Source organism: Stegostoma tigrinum, chromosome 24 (assembly GCF_030684315.1).
Source record: "Stegostoma tigrinum isolate sSteTig4 chromosome 24, sSteTig4.hap1, whole genome shotgun sequence".
NCBI classification, from domain to species: Eukaryota; Metazoa; Chordata; class Chondrichthyes; order Orectolobiformes; family Stegostomatidae; genus Stegostoma; species Stegostoma tigrinum.
Window position 1 is genome coordinate 29,450,840 of NC_081377.1, and position 24,171 is coordinate 29,475,010.

Consider the following 24,171-nt stretch of genomic DNA (forward strand, 5'->3'; position numbering starts at 1 on the left):
CTAAGGTCAGAAATGGGGATGTTTGCTAATGATTGCACAATGCTTAGTACCACTCGTGGCTCCTCAAATACTAAAGTAATTCATGAACAAATACAGCAAGATATGGATAATAGTCAGCTTTGGGCTAAGTGATAAGTAACATCTGTGCCTCACAAATGCCAGGAAATAGCCATTCCACAAAAGAGAATCTGACCATCACACCTTGGCTTCAATTGCATTGCTATCTCTGAAACCTAACTATCAACATCATCGACCAGAAACTGAACTGGTCAAACTGAACATATAAATACTATGGTTCGAAGAGCAGGACAGAAGCTAGGAGGCCTACAGTAAGTAACTCACCTCCTGACTCCCCAGAGCCTGACCACCAACATACAAGCTAGAAGTCAGGAGTCTGATGGAATAGACCCACTTCTCTGGGTGAAAGCAGGTCCAACTACACTCTAGAAGTTTGACACCATCTGCAACAGATAACCTGTTTGATTTGGCACCATTTTCAACTCCTCTACCATGGACACTCAGTAGCAGCAGGAGTGTGCCATCTACAAAGAGCACTGCAGAAATTACTGAAGGTTACTTAGACAGTAGTTCCCAAATCCACAACCACTTTAATTGGACAAGGACAGCAGATACATAGGAACACTACTTCTTACAACGTCCCCTTCAAACCACTCACCATCTTCCAAATATTTTGTCATTCTTTCAGTGTTGCTGGGGATAAATCCTGGAATTTCCTCCCTACCAGGAATTGAGGAGTACCTACAGCAAATGGACTGCTGCATTTCAAGAAGGCCACTCTCCCCACCATTAACGACAAATTCAAATACAATCAGCAATAAATGCTGGCCAGCCAGCAATGCCGACACTGCATAAATGAATAAATAAAACTTAAGCCTGCCAGCAGAGGGCACAATAACTGCAGGAGCTTTTCTATTCAGATGTTAAACTAATATTAAAATAGTATCTAAGGCACAACACTGGCCTCCCTTTTCAGTCTGCTGCATTTCAGAATCTTTATCAAAATGCACATTTTAAAAAAAATTTTAACCTGTTTTCCCTATCAACCAAGGGATAGTCAACATGGCTTTGTGCTTGGGAAATTGTGTCTCACTAACTTGATTGTAACTTCTTTAAAAAACTAAGAGGATTGACGAGGGCAGGGCAGCGGACGTTATCAGTAAGGCGTTCAAAAAGGTTCCTCATGGTAGACCGGTTAGCAAGTTTAATCATGGGGAATACAGCTTGGACTAGCCATTTGGACATAAATCTGGCTGAAAGGTAGAAGACAGGGGGTGATGGTAAACATTCCTTTTCAGACTGGAGGCTTGTGACCAGCGGTGATAGTGTTGGGTCCATTACTTTTTGTCATAAATGATTTGGATGTGAACATAGGAGGTATGGTTCGTAAGTTTGCAGATGACACCAGAACTGGAGGTGTAGTGGACAGAGAAGAAGGTTACCTCAGAATACAATGGGACCTTGATCAAATGGGCAGATGGAGTTTAATCTAGACAAGTGTGAGGTGCTACACTTTTTGGAAAGGCAAGTCAGGACAGATCTTAAATGGTAAGATCCTGGGGAGAGTCACTGAACAAAGACCTTAGAGTGTAGGTTCACATTTCCTTGAAAGTGGAGTCACAGGTAGACAGGATAGTGAAAGCAGTGTTTGGAATGCTTGCCTTTATTGGTCAGTGCAGTGAATATAGGAGTTGGCTGAACAGGGCATAGGTTAGGCCAGTTTTTGAATACTGTCTGCAATTCTGGTCTCCCTGTATAGGAAGGACTTTGTGAAACTTGACAGGGTTCAGAAAAGATTTACAAGCATGTTGCCAGGGTTGGAGAATTTGAGCTACAGGGAGAGGCTGAATAGGCTGGGGCTATTTCCCCTGGAGTGTCAGAGGCTGAGGGCTGACTTTATAGCTGTTTATAAAATCGTGAGGGGCATGGATAAAGTGAACAGACAAGTTCTTTTCCCTGGGATGGGGGAAGTCCAAAATTGAAGGGCATAGGTTTAAGGAGAGAGGAGAAAGATTCTCAAAAAACATATAGGGCAATCCTTTCACACAGAGGGTGGTGCGTGTACAGAATAAGCTGCTAGAGGCAGTGGTGGAGGCTGGTACAATTACAATACCAATCCAGATGCCATTTAAGTATGTGAATAAGAAGGGTTTAATATAATTTGGGATATCTGGTTGACATGTACATGTTGGACCCAAGGATCGGTTTCCATGCTATACAGCTCCATGACTCTACAACCTGTTCAAAGATGTTATTACACACATCTCCCAGCCTGCGTTCGGGACACTACCACTGCAATGTAAAGTGGGCTAGAAGTTTTGGACCTGAATGAGAAATGGAAGTGTTTGAATGATAAGCTGTGAATGTAATTAGTAGCAGTGGGATTTGAACGCATGCCTCCACAGAGGCTGGAACCTAAATCTAGCACCTTAGGCCACTTGGCCACACTATCACTACAAGACACTCTATCTACCGCCAGTTAGAGATTGCAGCTGTTTAAAACATTACTGCCATTACATACCAGTTGTTGGTGTCACTCCATTTGCTTTTGTAATTTTTGGATCATCTTTGGCTTGAACAGCAACATTATGTTTCTTCTGCAGAACAAACAGTGATACACAGGATGTGTGTGTTAGATTAGAGTTTCCGTAAATGATCAATGCCATTGTGTATCTAACACATTCTTTGCTGCCAGGTCAATCCCTGACTTTCCCCTGTTCTCTCATCAAAAGAACATAAAGAACTGGGAGCAGGAGTAGGCCATCTGGCTCCTCGAGCCTGCTCTGCCATTTAATAAGATCATAGCTGATCTTTGAGACTCAGCTCCACTTACCCGCCCACTCACCATAACCCTTAATTTCTTTACTATTCCAAAATTTATCTAGCCTTGCCTTAAAAACAGCAAGGTATCTTCAAATGCTTCACTGGGCAGGAAATTCCACAGCTTCACAATCCTTTGGGTGAAGAAGTTCCTTCTGACCTCAGTCCTACACCTGCTTCCCTTTATTTTGTGACAATGCCCTCTAGTCCTAGTTTCACCTGCTCACAGAAACAACCTCCCTGCCTCCACTTATCTATTCCCTTCATAATCTTATGTTTCTATAAGATCTCCCCTCATTCTTCTGAATTCCAAAGAGTATGATCCCAGTCTATTCAGTCTTTCCTCATAATCCAACCCACTCAACTCCAGAATTAACCAAGTGAATCTCCACTGCACCCCCTCCAGTGCTAGAATCTCTCTTCAGTAAGGAGACCAAAACCGAACACAGTACTCCAGGTGCGGCCTCACCAGGACCCTATACAGCTGCAGCACAACCTCCCTGTTTTTAAACTCCATCCCTCAAGCAAAGGCAGACAAAATTCCATTTGCCTTTTTAATTACCTGCTGCACCTGCAATCCCACCTTCATGATCCATACACAAGAACACCAAAGTCCCTCTGCACAGCATTTTTTCACCATTTAAAACATAGTCCATTTTGCTGTTATTTCTACCAAAATGGATGGCTTCACACTTATGAACATTGTACTCCATCTGCCAGACCTTTGCCCACTCACTTAGACTATCTATATCCCTCTGCAGACTTTGTGTCATCTGCCCCTTAGTGTCATCTGCAAATTTTGACACACCACACTTAGTCCCCAACTCCAAATCATCTCTGTAAATTGTAGACAATGGAGGTCCCAACACTGATCCCTGAGGCACACCACTAGCCACTGACCACCAACCAGGAAAACACCCATTTACCCCTACTCTTTGCTTTCTACTGGTCAACCAATCCTCTATCTGTGCCAATACACTACCTGTAATACCGTGCAACTTTATCTTATGTGTCAGCCTTTGGGGTGGCATCTTGTCAACTGCCTTCTGGAAATCCAGACACACCATATCCACAGGTTCCCCATTGTCCACATGCAAGTAATGTCCTCAAAGAATTCCACCAAATTAGTTAAACATGACATACCCTTCATGAACACATGCTGAGTGTTCCAATGGGACAACTGATATCCAGAAGTGTTGTTATTTCTTCCTTAATGATAGATTCCAGCATTTTCCCCACTACTGAAGTTAGGCTAACTGCTGGCCGAGAGTTACCTGCTTTTTGTCTACTTCCTTTTTTAAACAGTGGCGTCACAGTCGCTGTTTTCCAATCTGCAGGAACCACCCCAGAGTCCAGTGAATTTTGGTAAATAATTACTAGTGCATTTGCTATTTCCTCTGTCACCTCCTTTAGTGCCCCGGGATGCATTTCATCAGGGCCAGGAGACTAGTCTACCTTTAACCCCATTAGCTTGCCCAGCACCGCCTCTTTAGTGATAATGATAGTTTCTAGGTCATCGCCTGCTATAACCTTCCTGTCATTAGTTTTCGGCATGTTATTTGTGTCTTCCACTGTGAAGACTGACACAAAATAACAGTTTAATGTCTCGGCTAATTCCTCATTCCCAGTTATTAAACTGGCCTTCTTATCCTCTAACGAATCAATGTTTACCTTCGCCACTCTTGATTTACATATTTATAGAAACTTTTGCTCCATGGTCTTATATTCTGAGCTAATTTATTCTCAATCTATCTTATTTTTCTTTACAACTTTTTGTTGGCCTAGTCTACTAGTTTCCCGCTACTTTTTGCTTTCTTGCATGTGTGTTTTTTCCCCCAATCTGATACTTTCCTTTATTTCCTTGGACATCCATGGCTGGCTCTATTTTCCTACAGTTCTTCCTTATCACCAGAATATACTTCTTCAGTGCTTTTCTGAGCACTGTGAAAAATTGTTTTCAAAGTCCCCCACTGTTCCTCAATTGACCCACCATAAGGCTTTTGCTCCCATTCTACCTTAGCTAGCTCCTCCCTCATTCCTTCATAGCCTCCTTTGTTTAAGCACAGGACATAGATACTGGATTTAACCTTCTCATGCTCCATTTGTATTTTAACTTCGACCGTACTGTGATCGCTCCTTCCGAAAGGATCCCTAACTGTGAGATCATTAATTGTTCCTGTTTCATTACACAGGACTAGATCTAGGATAGCTTGCACCCTCATAGGTTCCATTACATATAGTTTAACAAAATTATCACAGATGCATTCGATGAACCCCTCCTCAGGGGTGCCATGACCGACCTGGTTTGACCAATCTATGTAGATTAAAATACCCCATGATAATTGCTGTACCATTTTTACATGCTTTAGCTACTTCTGTCTTTTGCCCAGCCCACCAAGATGTCATTATTTGGTGGTCTGTTGACCACACTGATCAGAGACTTCTTCTCCCTGCTATTCCTAAACTCCAACCAAATGGATTCAATATTAGAGATAATGGGAACTGCAGATGTTGGAGAATCCAAGATAATAAAATGTGAGGCTGGATGAACACAGCAGGCCCAGCATTCAATGTTTTGTTCAGTAGAACTTATATCATCTCTCTCTACTGCCCTGATATCATCCTTAAAAATCAGAGCAACTGCACCTCCCTTACCTTCCTGTCTGTCCTTCCTCATCCTCCACCCATGCAGTGATTGCTAAAAGCCCCAATTTCTACTTTGTTCACAATATCTTTAAAGAATCTTTATGTTTTGAGCCTATGATGAACATCTATTTTTTTCTTCAATTCAAAAAAGGCAAATAACTAGACATGTTAATTATTGGCATGGACCTTTAGATCCCACTTCATGCATTAAGTACATTCCTCTTAAGAATGAATATATGTAGTGTCAGCTAAGGCTTATTAGTAGTACACATATTAGAGTTAAAAGGTTAAGAGTTCAAATCACACTCTTTCACCAACACCAGTCTCTGGGACACTCAGTACTCCTACCCCAGCAGTGATTCCTTAGAATCCTTCACTCATTCCATTCCCAATCACCAGTTGTTAGGGCAACCCAACTGCACCCAGAATGCAGAGTGAAATTTCAAAATCTGCTAAAAATATGAAACTTGGAGGCATGACAGATAGTGAGGATAATTCCACTTAGCTACAACAGGACATAGATAGGCTGGCATATACGATTGGTAAACATATATGATTGGTAATACAAAGATGTTGTATTTTGGCTGTAGGGATAAGGTGAGATAAAATGGACTTAGCACAGTTCGAAACAGTGTGCTGGAACAAAGATGTTTAAAAATGTGGCAATGCATGCTGGGAGAATTATTTACAAAGCATATGCATGAACCTGTATATTGCTCTACTTAGGCCACAACAAGAGTATTTGTCCAGTTCTGGTACCACATTAAAGAGGATGTAAGGGTGCTTGAAAAGGTGCAGAGGAAATTTACAAGGCTAGTTCCTGGGATGAGGAATTTAGCGATAAAGTTAGGTTGGACAAGCTGAGGCTGCCATTGAAGCCAAGGAAATTAGTAAATTTGATAGAGTTGTAGATGATTCCAGTAGGTTTAGATAAGCTAGACAGACTAGAAACTGTTTCAAGTTATTGATGGTACAAGGGCTAGGGACCCATTGAGACGATGTTTCCCAAACATGAACCAACTTCAGAGTCTGAAAATTGCATTGGATTTCAGGTTGGAACTGTGGAACTGAAAGAATGGGTCAGTGTTGGGGTAGGGGTGGGGATTGGAGGTTGAAGGTGGAGTGGAAGATCTGTGAGGGTATGCAGAATGAGGAGATCTCTATGGCAAACATTGCTGCCTCCAAGCTTTTAACCCAAAATTCGAGTCTGTAACCCCTTTGGGGTCCCTACCCCTAAATTGGGAAGACTTGAATTAAAGCTTTTGGCGAAGGGTATGGGTAGATGTGAGGAAGAACGCTTTACACAGCATTTGACAATAACCTACAACATATAAAGATCATTGAAATTATTGATTTGTCTGTTTCTGTACGAAATTGGATGAATACTTGGGGGAGATATCTCTGTACTGCCACAGGGATAGAGCAAGGAAATGGGACTGACTGGAATTTCTAAAGAGAGTCATGTGGACATAATGAGCAAAGTGGCTTCCTTCAGTGCATCTCTATTCAGTAGGTTTTCATGAAATTTGGAAGACTGTGCTGACATTTAAAAGTGGCAGATTTCTCCATTTTCAGCAAAGCCAGTTTGCTAGCAGGGGAAGGGGAAAGGGTATGATTCACACAGGCTGGAATCTCAAACTTACCAGGGACATTTGAATTTGGTGCTGAGTTCAAACAGACCCCATTTTGACTGCTGCGATTGCCCTAAACACTGAGCAGAAATCACAAATCTAATGGGGCAGATGTAAGGCAGATAATGTTGCTCTAAGTTTCATTGTCTTAAGATTTTTAAAACTCCCATTCTTGAAACACATTGAAGTTGTCAATGAGGCTTTAAAAGAAAACTCTGCTGAACCATTTGGTAATGATTTTAAAAATAAACTGGTCATGCTCCTTCATTAGAGATCTTTTCTTTTTAAGACCAACCTCCGCGTTCAACTCATCTGAAGATCAGAATTGACCTGGTCCTTCTTGACCAGATGGCCACTATACACAAGAAACCCCTCAATAGAAGTGGGTTGATGCTTCACCAGCAGCTATTTTGCCTTCTGCTCTGAAGGGAGAACTTGTAGACGTTTATAAAATCATGAGGGGCATGGATAAGGTGAATAGCCATGACCTTTTTCCTAGTGTGGGACAGTCCAAAACTAGAGGGCTTAAGGCGAGAGGGGAAAGATTTACAAAAGACCAGAGGAGTAACTTTTTCGTGTAGATGTTGGTGTGTGTATGGAACAAGCTGCCAGATGAAGTGGTGGACCTGGTACAATTACAACATTTAAAAGACATGGGTACGTAAGTAGGAAGGGTTTAGAGGGATATGGGTCACATGCTGGCAAATGGGATATGGATGTCCAGTCTACATGGACATGTTGGATCGAAGGGTCTGTTTCCATGCCGCATGACTCAATGACTGACTCTGACCCCCTTTCTTTTTGTGGGACCCTGCTGCATGCACACTGGCTGCTGGGTTTACTAGTGACATCTGGAAACTATTTTGTTGAATGTAAAGAAATCTGATTCCACCCAATTTTGTGAATGATGGTCTACAAACGCAAATCCTTTCTTTCTCAATCTTAGGACATCTGCTGAAACAGAAAAGGGGAGTGGGAATGCACAAGACATGTATTCACAAAGAAAGAGTGTCTTACTCACCACAGACTTTATCTTTAGTTGTCTTGCATGACTATTAGCTCCTGTTCTTATTCTTTCATAAACTCTAGTAAGCAGAAAAAAAAGAGTATGTTGGAGTGTCAAAAATAAGCAACCATTATCTTGCAATCTTCAGCACACATTATATTGTCTATTGACTCAACTCACTGTTAGCTGCCAAATTCTGCAAACCCAGCAGATCTTTTGCTTCAAGTCCCTACAGTGTGGAAACAGCCCACTTGGCCCAACTAGTCCGTACTGTTCCTCTGAACAGCATCCTCACCCAGGCCAAATCCCCTACCTCTGCACTTCCCATTGTCTAACCCACCTAACTTAAACATCCCTGGGCACTATGTGCAATTTAACATGGCCAATTCACCAAACCTACAAATCTTTGGACTGCGAGAGGAAACCACAGCACCCAGAGGAATCCCACACAAACATGGAAAATATGCAAATACCACACAGACAGTCACCTGAGGCAGGATTTGAACTTGGGTCCCTAGCACTGTGAGGCAGCAATGCTAATCACTGAGCTAATGTGCCACCCCTCCTACAGTTAGGATTGCTAATCCTTCAGGTGCCTCTCTAACCCTAACCCTCATCTGCAGAACACTTTTGCAAGCAAATCATTGGGAGAAAATAATGAATTTCATTATAGGGGCATAATTAATTGTTAATCACAAAACAGTTTACAATATATATTGGAGGAGAAATGCAAAACTGTCTGACAGTGAGTATCGTCCAATTAATGATACCTTGTTTTCCTAATTGGCTGCATGAGGTGTGAAGGCTGAGAGAATTGCTGTGTGAAGTAAGCAATGCTAGAGTTTGTGGAGAATGGGATAGTTGAAGGAGGCAGAGATCATATGATAAAATCTCTGGGAACATGCCTAACCAGCACTGGAAACTGTATTCATGTTGTGATGCACTGGGGAATGATGGGAAATAATCAGCCACACAGCAGTTTCCTCTTGTAGGTCAATGCAAATGGGATCAAAAAAGGTCTCTGCACAACTCTCAATACTCAACCATTTACAGCTTATTTCCTTTCTGCCATCACCTTGATCAGGTCATATACATTGAGGCAGGGGAGATGGTCTCTGTAGGAAATGCTACACTCAGGAGCTCTCTTGCCTCTGAGGCAGGATGTTCTAGGTTCGAGTTCCAGTCCACAGATTTCCAATGGCACAAAATTTTGACAGTCACTCCAGTGCAAAAATGAGGGTATATTAAACTTTTAATATTAATAGTCAATTAGTTATAAAGGTATATCAATTATGACTATTGTTTAGGGATTGAGAGCTCTTTTAAAGTGCCAGTAGGTACTGCAGGAGTTAGAGCAAATAATCATTCAAGGATTAAAATTAAAGTTGAAACGTTATAAATTTCACTTGCGATTTGATATTTGTTACAACTATGAATACTGGCTGACTTCAGGCCTCACAACCAATGGTTACCACAGAGGCTGGACATCACTTGAGCAAGCTGACTAAACTGTTCTCTTAGTTGGACATAAAAGATCACATGGCACTATTTTGAAGAGTAGTGGATTTCTCCCTTGTGTGTTGGGTCAATATTTGTCCCCAAGTGAATGGATCTGAAAAGACCAGATCATCTGGTCAGTAAGACGTGGCCGTGTGCTAATTGTCCATCCATTTCCCAAAGTATAGTACTTGCACTGCAAAAATACTTAATGGGCTGTACAATGCAAACATTTAAAGCACCTGAAAGGCATTAGATACTCCAGTCATGATTATTCCTTTCTTTTACCTATGTGTGCATTTTTACATAAGTGAGTCTAAAAGATGAGCTTAATAAATTTAGGATTCCATTATTTCCCTAAATCTATCTTTATGTAGAGATAGTATATGGTATTGAAGGCTATTTCAAAACATAGCATCATGATAACTGATCTTTCCGTCCATTACCAAAAATGTGAACATCTACTCATTTAAAACATATTTTTGCGAGATTTAATAATGTGGCCTATCATCCAAAAGAATTCAATGATCCTACCTCCTACAGTAAGCACAGGGAATTGTGAGCAGCATGAGTAACAGGAGAACAGCGATGGATGTGACAAAAAGCAACTGTGGAAAGTGTAACGTCCCAGAGCCACCTTGCATATTTTGAGGGCTTGAAGCCATGAGGAACCCCAGATGCAGTGTCATCCAATCATGCGAGACCCCTGAGAGAAAACAAAGCACCAGTTAACGTTCCAAGTGGGCAAACAGCATTATCAGCCCCGAATACCCCAAGTATGTCCACTGATAAGAATCTCCTATCTACTTGTCTCAAACGTACAGTGGCTCTATGTCAGAAATTGAGTTTTCTGTGGCAATTAGCTGTCCAAAAGATTTTCTTATCCTGCTGGCCTAAGTCAAGGTGTAACTGGAAAGACTTCACTTTAATGAGTACAGCTGCACCGAGATTTAAGAAGCTCAGCACCGTCCAGGGCTTAAACAGGCTATTCACCAAGTTAAACATTAATCACCAACCTAAAGACTTACTCCCGTCACTTGTTGCTGTTTACAAAATCACAGCCAATCAAACGGAGAACTTTAATTTAGCACCTACACCTCGAGTGAGCGATATGCCATATGTGTGCCTAAACAATGAGCAATGCTAGACTATTTAATTGTGGGGTGCATCACAGCTAAATACCTACGTTTTCAGCAAGGTCACCAGATATCATCTCAGAGCGTGGTCAGTCTATTTTCCTTCCTTATTGTTCTGAATAAGGGAAATAAGATGTGTAGAATGAATTTCCTCCAAAGTATCAATTTTTTGAACTATTCATTCGAGTGATATTGGTGTTGCTGCTATGCGAGCATTTATTGGCCCATCCCTGACATCTTGGTGAATACAATGGTGTTGCCTTCGAGGAATGTTGCAGTCCCAGCATGTGTGAACACCTATATTTCTGTAAGGAAGAGAGTTTCAGGACTTTGACTCTGATTCCCAAGGTGAGTGACTTAGAGGGGAATAAACGGTTGATGGTATCCCATGCATCTCCTGCCCTTATCCTTCTAGACAGAGGCCGTGGGTTCAAAAGCATTGTCAAAGGAACCTGGATGAATTTCTGCAGCGCACCTTGTAGATGATAGCTACTGCTGCTACTGAACATCGGTTTTTGAGGATGTGGATGTTGAAGGTCATGGATGTGGTGCCAATCAAGCAGTTTGCTTTGTTCTGATGGTGTCAATCTTCTTGAATGTTGTTGGAGCTGCACCCATCCAGACAAGTTGAGAATATGCCATTGTGAATGGTGGACGGGCACAGGGGAGTCAGGAGGTGAGTTACTTGCTGCAGAATTCCTAGCCTCTGACCTGCTTTTGTAGCCACTGTATTTATGTGAATGGTCCAATTTGGACAATGGTAGTCTCCGAGCTATTCACTGAGGGGAATTCAATGATGAGAATGCCATTGAATTTCAAGGAGCAATGGTTAGATTCACACTTTTTGGATTTGGTTGCATTGCCTGGCACTGAAGTAGCAAGTCACATTCATGCCAGACATCTGTCCAGCTGAGGATATTGTCCAGGTCGTCAGGCCAAAGTCACTCCTTTGAGGAACTCCTTGCAAAAATGTCCTCAGGAAAGAGAAGATTGATCTCCAACGACTGCAAACGTCTTCCTTTGTGCTAGGTATGTTGCAAATGATGGATGGATACTTCCAACTCCTATTGCTAGTGTTACTTGATGCCACACTCTTTCAAATGTGGCCTTGATGGCAAGGACAGTCATGTTTCCCCCACTTTTGAAGTTCAGCTCTTTTGTCCAACATGTTTAAGCAAAGGTTGAAATGACGCCCAGAGCTGAATGGCCCTGACAGAAACCAAACAGTGTCAGTGAGTAGGCTATATCTTTGCACTTGCTAGCACTGGTGATGACCCACTCGTTGCATTGCTAATGACTTGAGAGGGTGTTGTTTGGTCAAACTAAATTTATCGCTCTTCCTGCACATAGAAATTACTTGGACAATTTCCAATATTATTGGTCAGATGCCAGTGTTACAAACATTATGGATCTTCAAGCCTGTTTCTCCATTCAATATGATCATTGCTGATCTGATTTTAATGTTGACTCAATATTCCTGCACACCTCTGCTAATCTTTTACCCCCTTCATAAATCAAAGGTGGTCAATTTCTGCCTTAAAAATTTTTAAAAGGTTCTGCATCCACAGTGTTATAACATAGGAACAAGTAGTTTAAATTCAATCAGTGGCACTATCACTGGATTTGCAGCACAGTGAAATTAAAATATTCAATGATAATTAAAACTGCCCAATTATTCCTAAAACAAGACGTTTTAAAATAACAAATCTGAGACGCCTAGGTTATCACTTAACAAAAATTAACAATTTATTTTTAATAATGTAACTGTAGCAGAACAAGGAAATCTAATTAATATCTATGATCTAAAGCCCAATCTTCTTTAATCATAAGCATCATTTATACATAGACAGACGGACAGATACAGTTAAGAGAGAAATTTAAAAAGAAAATTTAACGAATTGTAACTTGCCAGTTCATTGAACAGTTTCCAATGATTAATACTAACCCTTAATGAAATCTTTGGGCAATGAATTATTCACCAGTGAGTTAAACTGTATATCTTAAATTCCAAAGTCTCCAGTTAATGCAAACAGTTTCAGCAGATTGCGACTTATTTACTTATTTCTTACAGACTGGGATTTTTTCTCAGCACTTCCAACAACTGGATAATTGAAGAGAAACTAATGAGAGAGAAAACAAAAGAAGTCCAGCTATCTCCTGTCAAACCCAGTCATAACTGTTTTTCTCTTTTCAATCAATACTCAGTGTTTGTCTGATTAGCACAGCTCTCAACAAGGGTCTCTGGACCTAAAACATTAACTCTATTTTTTTCTCCATAGATGCTGCCAGACTTGGAGTTTTCCCAGCAATTTCAGTTTTTGTTTCTGATTTCCAGCATCTGCAGTTCTTCTTTTTAGCACAGGCCCTCCCTTGATTGACTAATTCAAAATCCTGAACATAGTAACCACTCAGTGCCAGTTTGTCTACAGTGTCCTTAGATCAGTGATTACATTGCATTATCTATGAGGCCAGCTCCCAACAGAAAATGTGAGCTTGTTCCCTTCTCTTATAAAAAGAAGCTGCTGCTCAATCTCTAATTTCAACCCAAAGTTCCAATTCAAGAAAACAGAAGAAAAATGAAAAAAAGTTTGAAGAAGAGTCATTGGGCTCAAAAAGTTAACTCTGCTTTCTTTCCACAGATACTGCCAAACTTGCTGAGTTTCTCCAGCACTGTCTGCTTTTGTAAAAGAAAATTTGGTGATGGTTTCCTCAACGGCCTTTTGACAAGGGAGTTCAAAAGACTCTTTATCCTCAGAAGGAAAATGTTTCCACATCTGTTTTCAATGGGTGCCACCTTTATTTTTAAACAAAGTCATAGTTTTAGATGTTGTAACTGTATTGGAACCATTTGGGTAGGAGTGCAACCAGTCCTAGAACATAAGTTTTCAGTACTAGCTGCTGAAATGTTGCCAGGGTCCTTAACTTTTGCAGTTATCAGTGTCTGCTTTTTGATACCACATGGAAGGAAGAAAATTGATTGAAAACTGGTACCTGTGATGCCGAAGACATCAAGGAGGCTGAGATGGATCATCCATTCAGCACTTCTGGATGAAGATGAATGCAAATACTTCAGCCTTGTCTTTTGCATTGGTGTGCTAGGCTTCTTCGTTAAGGATAGGGATATTTGCAGACCTCCTACATCCTATTAGTTGTTTAATTGTCCAGAACCAGTCATGGCTGTTTGCAGCAGGAGTGCAGAGTTTAAATCTGACCTGTTGATGTTGGATTGCTTAGCCCTATCTATTTAGTTCTGTCTCTGGAGTTCAGCATGTACATAGTGCTGTGTTGTAGTTTTATCATGTTGACATTTTTATCTTCTATCTGCTCCTGGTATACACTCTCCAATGAATTGGGGTTGATCTCCTGGCCGGATCGTAATGGTTGAACGGGGTTTATGGCAGGTGGTGAGATTACAGATTGATTGGATGCAATTCTGCTGTTCATGGCCCATTACACCTCATGGGTGTCCAGATTTGACTTGCTAGATCTATTCAAAGTCTTTTCCATTTAGCAAGATGATAGTGCCACACAATACAGTGAAGGGAATCTTCAATGAGAATCAAGGACTCAGTGGACTCTTTCAAGGACAGTATGGTAGTCATACCTACTGGTAGCATCACAGACAGACGCATCTGTGACAGGTAGGCTGTGAGGACAAAGTCAAATCGATATTTCCCTTTTGTTGGTTCCCTCATCACCCACTAGGGACCTAGTCTAGCAGCCGCCCATGTTGAGACTTGGCCAGCTCAGTCAACATTGTGCTACCAAGCTGTATCCTTGTTGTCTCCTGCCCGTACCCCCTCGTCATGCATCCTCCAAGTTCAAATTGTTCAAAATGGTGGAATACTGATTCATCAGCCAAAGGCAGGTGGTAGCTGGGAATCAGTAGATTTCCTTTCCTGTGTTTGACCTGATTCCTTGAAACTTCATGGGATCCGGATTCAATTTTCAGAACTCCCAGCGAAATTCCTTTCTAACTATATACCATGATCACCACTTCTGGCAGGTATTTTCTGCCATGGGGCAGGATATATGAAGGGCAATGATGGCTTTGAGACATTAGCTCCAAGGTACGATTTCAATGAATATGACAATGTCAGGCTGTTGCTTAACTAATCTGTGAGAGAGCTCTCCCAGTTTTGGCACTAGCCCCCAGACGTTGATAAGGAGGACTTTATGGACTCAATACAGCTGTGCTGGCTGTTGTCATTGCTGGGTGACTTCTTTCAATTCATTGCGAAGGGCATTAAGATGCAACAACTTTGCTGTTCAACTGAAGTCAAATGGAGACCAGATCAAGTTAGACAACAGTGGACCAGGTGGGTTTTTATCACAATGATTACATAGTCATCATCATGAGGCTAGCTTTTAATACCAGGTACTTCTTAAAATTCAAATTTTTTCACCTGTCATAGTGAGGTTCGAACACATGTCCGAGAACATTACCTGGAGTTCTGGATAGTATTTCAATTACTGCTACCACCATGACACTGCCTCCCTCAATTAAGTCTCAGCTGAAGCCAGCTGTTAGAAAAGAATCATAATTAAGTGCCTATTTTTGAATAAGACATGATTAAAATGGCCAAGAATTGCAAAACACCAGTGGTCCTGAAGCCAGTCCCCACGATCCCCCGGGTAAATAAGAAGGATCCCTGTAAATATAGGACTATCATTATACTGCTTCAGAATGTCAGCCTAAACTAATATCAAGGTTATGAGGAGCATGGCTAAACTCACTAACATATCCCCAATTGCACACATATCATGGATCATTGTCTCTTCAAAGCACACAGGCAACATGTAATTTTCAACAACTTTCTTAAGGAAGGATATCTCTTGCTAACATAGGTGGTTCTGTATTCTAGACAGCTCTTGCAATTTCTAGAGGTAACAAAAAAATCATAACAAACAATTAATTTCTTTTCTCCAGTCCTCGAAAGACATGGATATTTGTTTTCTAAGAGACTTTGTGAATAAGCACAATTCAAACAATGATCCTAGTGAAATTATTAAACAGTCATATCAGTTTGACATGGTAATTTTAAAGGAGAAAGGCACTTATCATATCTGAGAAACCAGAGTTTTAATTAGAGTTCTAACAACTTTGAGATGACCATTGATTCTGCTCCTCTCTATCAGAACCAGAGGCACACAAAACCTGTACAAAAACTCAGCATATCCCTCATTTCAGTTTTTGAGCTCAGGACTCCTTTTCTCTCTCCCTGTGAAGTCTCTGTTGACTAATTGGTCTGGGCAGCAGACTGAGGTGGGATCAAACAAGTTAAATTAATCAAACAGGGACCATCAATTCAATTAACAGACTTTAAAAAAATTACATACCTTTAACAAAAACAGAAGTTGCTAGGGAAACTCAGCAGATCTGGCAGCATCTGTGGGGAGAAAGCAGCAGCGTTAAAGTTTCAGATCCAATGACCATTCTTCAGAACTGATTGGAGGTAGGAAAATGTTGTATTTATGCTGAAACCAGGGGGTGAGGTGGGTGGGAGCTAGTAAATGATAGGTGGAGATCGAGACCAGAGGGAGAGAACACCGATTGGGCAGATAAAAAAATGAATAACGGTGACCCAGGGAGAATGAAAAGCTGTAAATGAGGACTATTAGAGAGTGAAAATGGGTTGGCTGTGATTTAAAGCAGCTTATCTGTATACATATGTAGTACTCAAAGTCCATGTGACTATGACAACACGCACTTTCTACATGTATGTCGTAGACTTGAGCTATATGCATATTGATGGTAGAGGCTCTAACTTTATTTTCATTACATAGCTGACAAAGTCTGTCCCCAATTCCTACCATTTCCAGCTGGTGTGTGCAGGAAGCGTATATAGGTTCATTTTCAAGGCATCATGGACGCCTATGAATGCATCCTCTTTGACCATTAAATCCTGCAATGGGACTTGAAACCACAGCATCTAGTCCAGAGGCAGTAATGCTACTCCCTACGCCTGGGATTTTACATACCTGTGTATATTCCTTTCAATAATAGAGATCACAATCTTCAAAATACTTGTTTAATAAATCCTCCCTCATTCACTCCACTCCTCCTCTGCTGTTGACATGCCTTCCAGGTACCAGGCAACTATTCTTGTGTGTGAACTTAGATCTTGTGAGACAGTTTCTGGGAACAGGACAAGGCTATTCAGACTCTCAAACCTGTTCCACATCTCCAACAGATCATCACTGATCAATCAATACCTGTCTTTATTCAGTATTCATTAATACCCTGGCTGAACAAAGCCTATAGACCTTCACTTGAAATGTTCAGTTAAACATCAACCTGGATAAAACTGTCCCCTTGATCAGCACCCAAACATCACCTTAAATATTCGATCACTCCACCACCAACTACAGAGGCAGCCTTGTACACCATATTTAAGGCACAAAGCTGTGTCAACATTCCTCTGTCATCCAGAAGAACAAAGACTACACATACATTGGTGTAGCACCATCTGAAAGTTCCCTCCAAGTCACACGCAGGTTTGAGATTTGGAAATATGTTGCTGTTCCTTTGCTGGGACAGAATATTGTGATCTCTATCTAACAGCACTATTGTTGTTTGTATCCTAAGTGGACTGCAGTAGTTCAAGAGAACGGCTCACCACTACTTCCTCAAATGCTGACCTTGCTGACATCTCATATGAATTTTAAAAATAATTCTGCCTTTTAATGAGTTTGAGCTCTGTATGTCATTAAAATTCACCATTAACTTTCACCATTTCATGTAGAAAAGCTTAGAATTCTAAAGCACTGAAGGTTTGTACTACACAACTCATGAAGCATTAACCAAATGTAGAAGTCAGGAAAGTGGTGGAATTCTCTCTACTACCTGGATGAATGAAGCTCCAACAACACAAGACATTTGACAACATCCAGTACAAAGCAACCCACTTGATTGGAATCACATTTAAAAACATGCACACCCTCCACCGCCAACAGTCAGTAGCAGAAGTGGGTATTATCTACAAGATACACTGCAGAAATCAATCTTAGAGACCTGCTTCCAAACCCGTGCCCATTCCATCTGGAAGGGCCATTTGATTACTCCACTAACCGGCCTTTCTTCCACAACAGAGATCACAAGGTGTAGAGCTGGATGAAGCAGCATCAGAGGAGCACGAAGGCTGACGTTTCGGGCCTAGACCCTTCTTCAGAAAATGAAGGGTCTAGGTCCGAAGTGTCAGCCTTCGTGCTGCTCTGATGCTGCTTGGCCTGCTGTGTTCATCCAGCTCTACACCTTGTTATCTCAGATATTTCAGCATCTGCAGTTCCTACTATCTCTTTCTTCCACAACAATTGGAGTTCTTACCCGGCATAATCTATCAATCTTTGTCTTGACTACTTCACTTAATCAGAGGATCTATTGACTGTCACAGGTGCAGTCCATGAAACCTTACACTCCTGAGAATCCAGCCATTACACCAAGTCTGAAGGCATTTTCATTCTGACTGACGAAATCAATAGCAAAGTGGACATAAATGCAAATCTATGGCAAATGTTATATCAGTCCCCTGGTGAAGCACTTGTGGGCAGCTGACTGTGTAATCCTGTAGATTTTCTGAGTCAATCCCTGGAAGAAGGTAGCATATTTCAGGGCTGTGGTGACCTCCACTACCACTAGAAATGCATGACCACTTGGTCCACTGGGGAGGAGGTCCAGCAAGCTGCTGGTGTCTGTAATAATCTACTAAGAAATTCTGAGCTCCTTCAGTCATGTCCAGAATGGTGAATTTCTGCCTATGTATCCTGTGTTATTGGAGCTCTGTGTTATTCCTAAGGAGTGGTATGTGCCTTCCTGACACAAAGTATTTTTTGATGTTTGAACTCTCTGCATGCACCAGAACCTGTTCCCATCCTTGATATCCAATCAGTCCCATTCTGTTGCTCTTTCAGCATATCTAAGTAATCCTTTCCTCACTAGTATTTGTCCAATTATTTTGGGAGTTTCAATCATACCTTTGTGCTTCTATTGTTATTTCAGACAGTACATTCCAGATCAGAAGTTGCTGTAGATAAAAAAAATCCAAATTTCCTTCTCTGGCTCTTTTGTCAATTACCTGAAGTCAGTTTCCTCTCTTTCAGATACTGGCTGACAGATTATATACAGGTATGTACTCTGAATAACGTATGCCATGTTTACCTACGTAACAAATACATGCTCCCAAAATGATAAACCTTTATTTTGTGCTGAGATCCATTTGTTAAGAATATGAGCACTAGGAGAAGGAGTAGGTCACATTGTCCCGGGATACTGCTCTGCCATTCAATAAGGTCATGTTGGTATAATCTCAACTTGTTCCGGGGGTAAAACGAAGCTTCTTGAATCACTTCCAAAGACGAAATTGGTTTCACCCTGAACTCGGAGGATTTTGTTTTAAGAAATGAGACTGATAAGTTTAGCAAAATATTAAAGTGTGAATCTGGATGAACACAGCAGGCCAAGCAGCATCTCAGGAGCACAAAAGCTGACGTTTCGGGCCTAGACGCTTCATCAGAGAGGGGGATGGGGTGAGGGTTCTGGAATAAATAGGGAGAGAGGAGGAGGCGGACCGAGGATGGAGAGAAAAGAAGATAGGTGGAGAGGAGAGTATAGGTGGGGAGGTAGGGAGGGGATAGGTCAGTCCAGGGAAGACAGACAGGTCAAGGAGGTGGGATGAGGTTAGTAGGTAGGAAATGGAGGTGCGGCTTGAGGTGGGAGGAAGGGATGGGTGAGAGGAAGAGCAGGTTAGGGAGGTAGAGACAGGCTGGGCTGGTTTTGGGATGCAGTGGGGGGGAGGGGACGAGCTGGGCTGGTTGTGTGATACAGTGGGAGGAAGGGACGAGCTGGGCTGGCTATGGGATGCGGTGGGGGGAGGGGAGATTTTGAAGCTGGTGAAGTCCACATTGATACCATTGGGCTGCAGGGTTCCCAAGCAGAATATGAGTTGCTGTTCCTGCAACCTTTGGGTGGCATCATTGTGGCACTGCAGGAGGCCCATGATGGACATGTCATCTAAAAAATGGGAGGGGGAGTTAAAATGGTTCGCGACTGGGAGGTGCAGTTGTTTATTGCGAACCGAGCGGAGGTGTTCTGCAAAGCAGTCCCCAAGCCTCTGCTTGGTTTCCCCAATGTAGAGGAACGCACACCGGGTACAATGGATACAGTATACCACATTGGCAGATGTGCAGGTGAACCTCTGCTTAATATGGAAAGTCATCTTGGGACCTGGGATGGGACGAGGGAGGAGATGTGGGGGCAAGTGTAGCACTTCCTGCAGTTGCAGGAAAAGGTGCCGGGTGTGGTGGGGTTGGAGGGCAGTGTGAAGCGAACAAGGGAGTCACGGAGAGAGTGGTCTCTCTGGAAGGCAGACAAGGGTGGGGATGGAAAAATGTCTTGGGTGGTGGGGTCGGATTGTAGATGGCGGAAGTGTCGGAGGATGATGCGTTGTATCCAGAGGTTGGTGGGGTGGTGTGCGAGAACGAGGGGGATCCTCTGGGGGCGGTTGTGGCAGGGGCGGGGTGTGAGGGATGTGTTGCGGGAAATGCGGGAGACGCGGTCAAGGGCGTTCTCGACCACTGTGGGGGGAAAGTTGCGGTCCTTGAAGAACTTGGACGTCTGGGATGTGCGGGAGTAGGATGCCTCATCGTAGGAACAGATGCAGCAGAGGCGGAGGAATTGGGAATAGGGGATGGAATTTTTGCAGGAGGGTGGGAGGGAGGAGGTGTATTCTAGGTAGCTGTGGGAGTCGGTGGGCTTGAAATGGACATCAGTTACAAGCTGGTTGCCTGAGATAGGACCGCAACTTGCCCCCCACAGTGGTCGAGAACGCCCTTGACCGCGTCTCCCGCATTTCCCGCAACACATCCCTCACACCCCGCCCCCGCCACAACCGCCCCCAGAGGATCCCCCTCGTTCTCACACACCACCCCACCAACCTCCGGATACAACGCATCATCCTCCGACACTTCCGCCATCTACAATCCGACCCCACCACCCAAGACATTTTTCCATCCCCACACTTGCCTGCCTTCCAGAGAGACCACTCTCTATGTGACTCCCTTGTTCGCTCCACACTGCCCTCCAACCCCACCACACCCAGCACCTTTTCCTGCAACCGCAGGAAGTGCTACACTTGCCCCCACATCTCCTCCCTCGTCCCATCCCAGGCCCCAAGATGACTTTCCATATTAAGCAGAGGTTCACCTGCACATCTGCCAATGTGGTATACCGTATCCATTGTGCCCGGTGTGGCTTCCTCTACATTGGGGAAACCAAGCAGAGGCTTGGGGACTGCTTTGCAGAACACCTCCGCTCAGTTCGCAATAAACAACTGCACCTCCCAGTCGCGAACCATTTTAACACCCCCTCCCATTCTTTAGATGACATGTCCATCATGGGCCTCCTGCAGTGCCACAATGATGCCACCCGAAGGTTGCAGGAACAGCAACTCATATTCTGCTTGGGAACCCTGCAGCCCAATGGTATCAATGTGGACTTCACCAGCTTCAAAATCTCCCCTCCCCCCCCACTGCATCCCAAAACCAGCCCAGCCTGTCTCTGCCTCCCTAACCTGCTCTACCTCTCACCCATCCCTTCCTCCCACCTCAAGCCACACCTCCATTTCCTACCTATGAACCTCATCCCACCTCCTTGACCTGTCCGTCTTCCCTGGACTGACCTATACCCTCCCTACCTCCACTCTCCTCTCCACCTATCTTCTTTTCTCTCCATCTTCGGTCCGCTTCCCACTCTCTCCCTATTTATTCCAGAACCCTCACCCCATCCCCCTCTCTGATGAAGGGTCTAGGCCCGAAACGTCAGCTTTTGTGCTCCTGAGATGCTGCTTGGCCTGCTGTGTTCATCCAGCTTCACGCTTTATTATCTTGGATTCTCCAGCATCTGCAGTTCCCATTATCTCTGATAAGTTGGGCAGCTTGTTCTTGGCAAACTTTCTTCCAAATCACATTTGTCTTTAGCAGGCTTCCCTTCAACTCAACCAAATAAAACATACATTTTCTCCCAGCCAATAACTCTTAAAAATACCCCGGCAGGTTTCTGTGGAAAAGCAAGCAATTACTATCAGTCATGTGAGTTCCAGGAAGATGTGTCAAAACAAAATTTTATGCTGATAGTGAACTTTCCATGACTACTTTTAAAGAAACCACTCCAGGTATGTAACAATGCACACTAAGGGATGAATCATAGGACATTTGGGGATCGTATGCAGCTTGCACACCCAAAAGAACTATCCATCCGAAACTGATTAAACCAGGCTGCCCCACTGCCATAACATGCTCAGCCTTAAGGAGGTGAGGGTAGGACTTATGCAACTCAGTACGTGGATGTAGATAGGGGTTTCCTCTAAACGGTGAGTGCAAAAGCAGAGTCATAACCGCAAAACAAGTGGTAGGCCTTTAAATTCTTAGATGAGGATGAATTTTTTTTCTCAAACGATAGTCAATCTTTGTAATTCTGTACCCCAGGGCTCTGTGGGAATTCAGTAATGAAGTATGTTCAAGGCAGCAACTGATAGGTTTCTGGTGATTAAAAATACCAAGGGATACAGAGATAGTGAAGAAAAGTGGTGTTAGGGTACATGATCAGCCATGATCAACCTGAGTGGAGGAACAGGTTGATGGGCTGAATTGTCTACTCGTGTTTCTATGTTCCTCATGTTTTTTTTTCTGTTTCATCTACTCACCAGGGAAATCAGTGAAAGCAAGTACAGAGCTGTCTTCAATCACAGACTCTAAATGTATTAATATTTAATAACCGCTATAAAAAGCATCCATTCTAAAGAAGAGTCATATATTAATAAGCAAATAAAATATTAGTATCTGACTAATACGTTGCTCATGAAACCTCAATTGTCCTATTCAACTTAAAATAATGACAAATACAGAGATTGCTAAACAGTCTTTTGATTTTCTTGGATTTTGTGCCTTTTGTTGCTGAACAATGGTGGATGCTTTTTAAGAAATGTACACACTTAGAATGAAGTACATGTATGTACTGGGGGAAGTAAAAACATTGAAGTGAACAGATTTACAGCGCCTTGGGGGAAAGAGCGGGAGTTTGTGGAATTTACTGGTTAGCAATTTCAAAGAGTCAGCATGAGCTCATTGGGCTAATGGTCCTCCTCCTGGGTTCCACAATTCTAAGAATACCATATACACATGCTCTCTAAAGCCTCAGAGGAATTTCAATGAGTAAAACATGGAATATCTTCAACAAAAAAAATTCAAAGCGGGAAATGTTAAACATTTTTGAGATAGAACACTGTCAGTCTGGTCACTTTGGAGGTGATGCAAAGGTTGCTGTGATACAATGCTTTGATGCAGTGATAAACTGTCCTGAAAAAATGATATTTACATGTCCAACAACATGAATCAAGCATTTTCAAGGGCATTCTCCATCAATAGGTCAACATAAACAACCTGGCAGGCACTAAAATGTTATGAAGCCTCACAATCAGCTAAACTTTCAGGACATTAGACCATAAGACATAGGAGTGGAAGTAAGGCCATTCGGCCCATTAAGTCCACTCCACTATTTAAATCATGGCTGATGGGCATTTCAACTCCACTGCCCTGTATTCTCCCCGTAGCCCTTGATTCCTTCTGAGGTCAAGAATTTGTCAATCTCTGCCTTGAAGGCATCCAACGTCCCGGCCTCCACTGCACTCCGTGGCAATGAATTCCACAAGCCCACCACTCTCTGGCTGAAGAAATGTCGTCTCATTTCAGTTTTAAATTTACCCCCTATAATTTTAAGGCTGTGCCCACGGTCCTAGTCTCCCCGCCTAACAGAAACAACTTCCTGGCGTCCACCTCTTCTAAACCATACATTATCTTGTAAGTTTCTATTAGATCTCTCCTCAACCTTTTAAACTCTAATGAGTACAATCCCAGGATCCTTAGCCGTTCATCATACGTTAAACCTACCATTCCAGGGATCATCCATGTGAATCTCCGCTGGACACGCTTCAGGGCTAGTATGTCTTTCCTGAGCTGTGGGGCCCAAAATTGGACACAGTATTCTAAATGGGGCCTAACTAGAGCTTTATAAAGCCTCAGAAGCTCATCGCTGCTTTCATATTCCAACCCTCTTGAGATAAACGACAACATTACATTCGCTTTCTTAATTGCGGACTCTACCTACAAGTTAACTTTTAGAGAATCCTGGACCAACACTCCCAGATCTCTTTGTACTTCTGCTTTGTGAATTTTCTCACCATTTAGAAAATAGTCCATGCCTGTATTCTTTTTTCCAAAGTGCAAAACCTCACATTTGCTCACGTTGAATTTCATCAGCCATTTCCTGGACCACTCTCTTAAAGTGTCTAAATCTTTCTGCAGCTTCCCCACCTCTTCAGTACTACCTGCCTGTCCACCTATCTTTGTATCATCGGCAAACTTC

General features: G+C 42.6%; 1 protein-coding gene across 2 annotated transcripts in view; it reads right to left on the minus strand.

Moving 5' to 3' along the window:
• The window catches only part of LOC125464848 (uncharacterized), a 46,815-nt gene that overhangs the window by 10,124 nt on the left and 12,520 nt on the right, over window positions 1–24,171 (minus strand). The window contains exons 2-5 of one of the 2 annotated variants that reach the window (XM_048557683.2): window positions 16,095–16,144; window positions 10,153–10,324; window positions 8,137–8,200; window positions 2,540–2,615 (exon numbers count right to left, since the gene is read on the minus strand). In XM_048557683.2, coding sequence (XP_048413640.1) covers window positions 2,540–2,615; window positions 8,137–8,200; window positions 10,153–10,307 — 295 coding nt within the window. In that variant the 5' untranslated portion in view covers window positions 10,308–10,324; window positions 16,095–16,144. The remainder of the gene's footprint in view (window positions 1–2,539; window positions 2,616–8,136; window positions 8,201–10,152; window positions 10,325–16,094; window positions 16,145–24,171) is intronic. The other variant, XM_048557684.2, reaches the window with a different exon arrangement.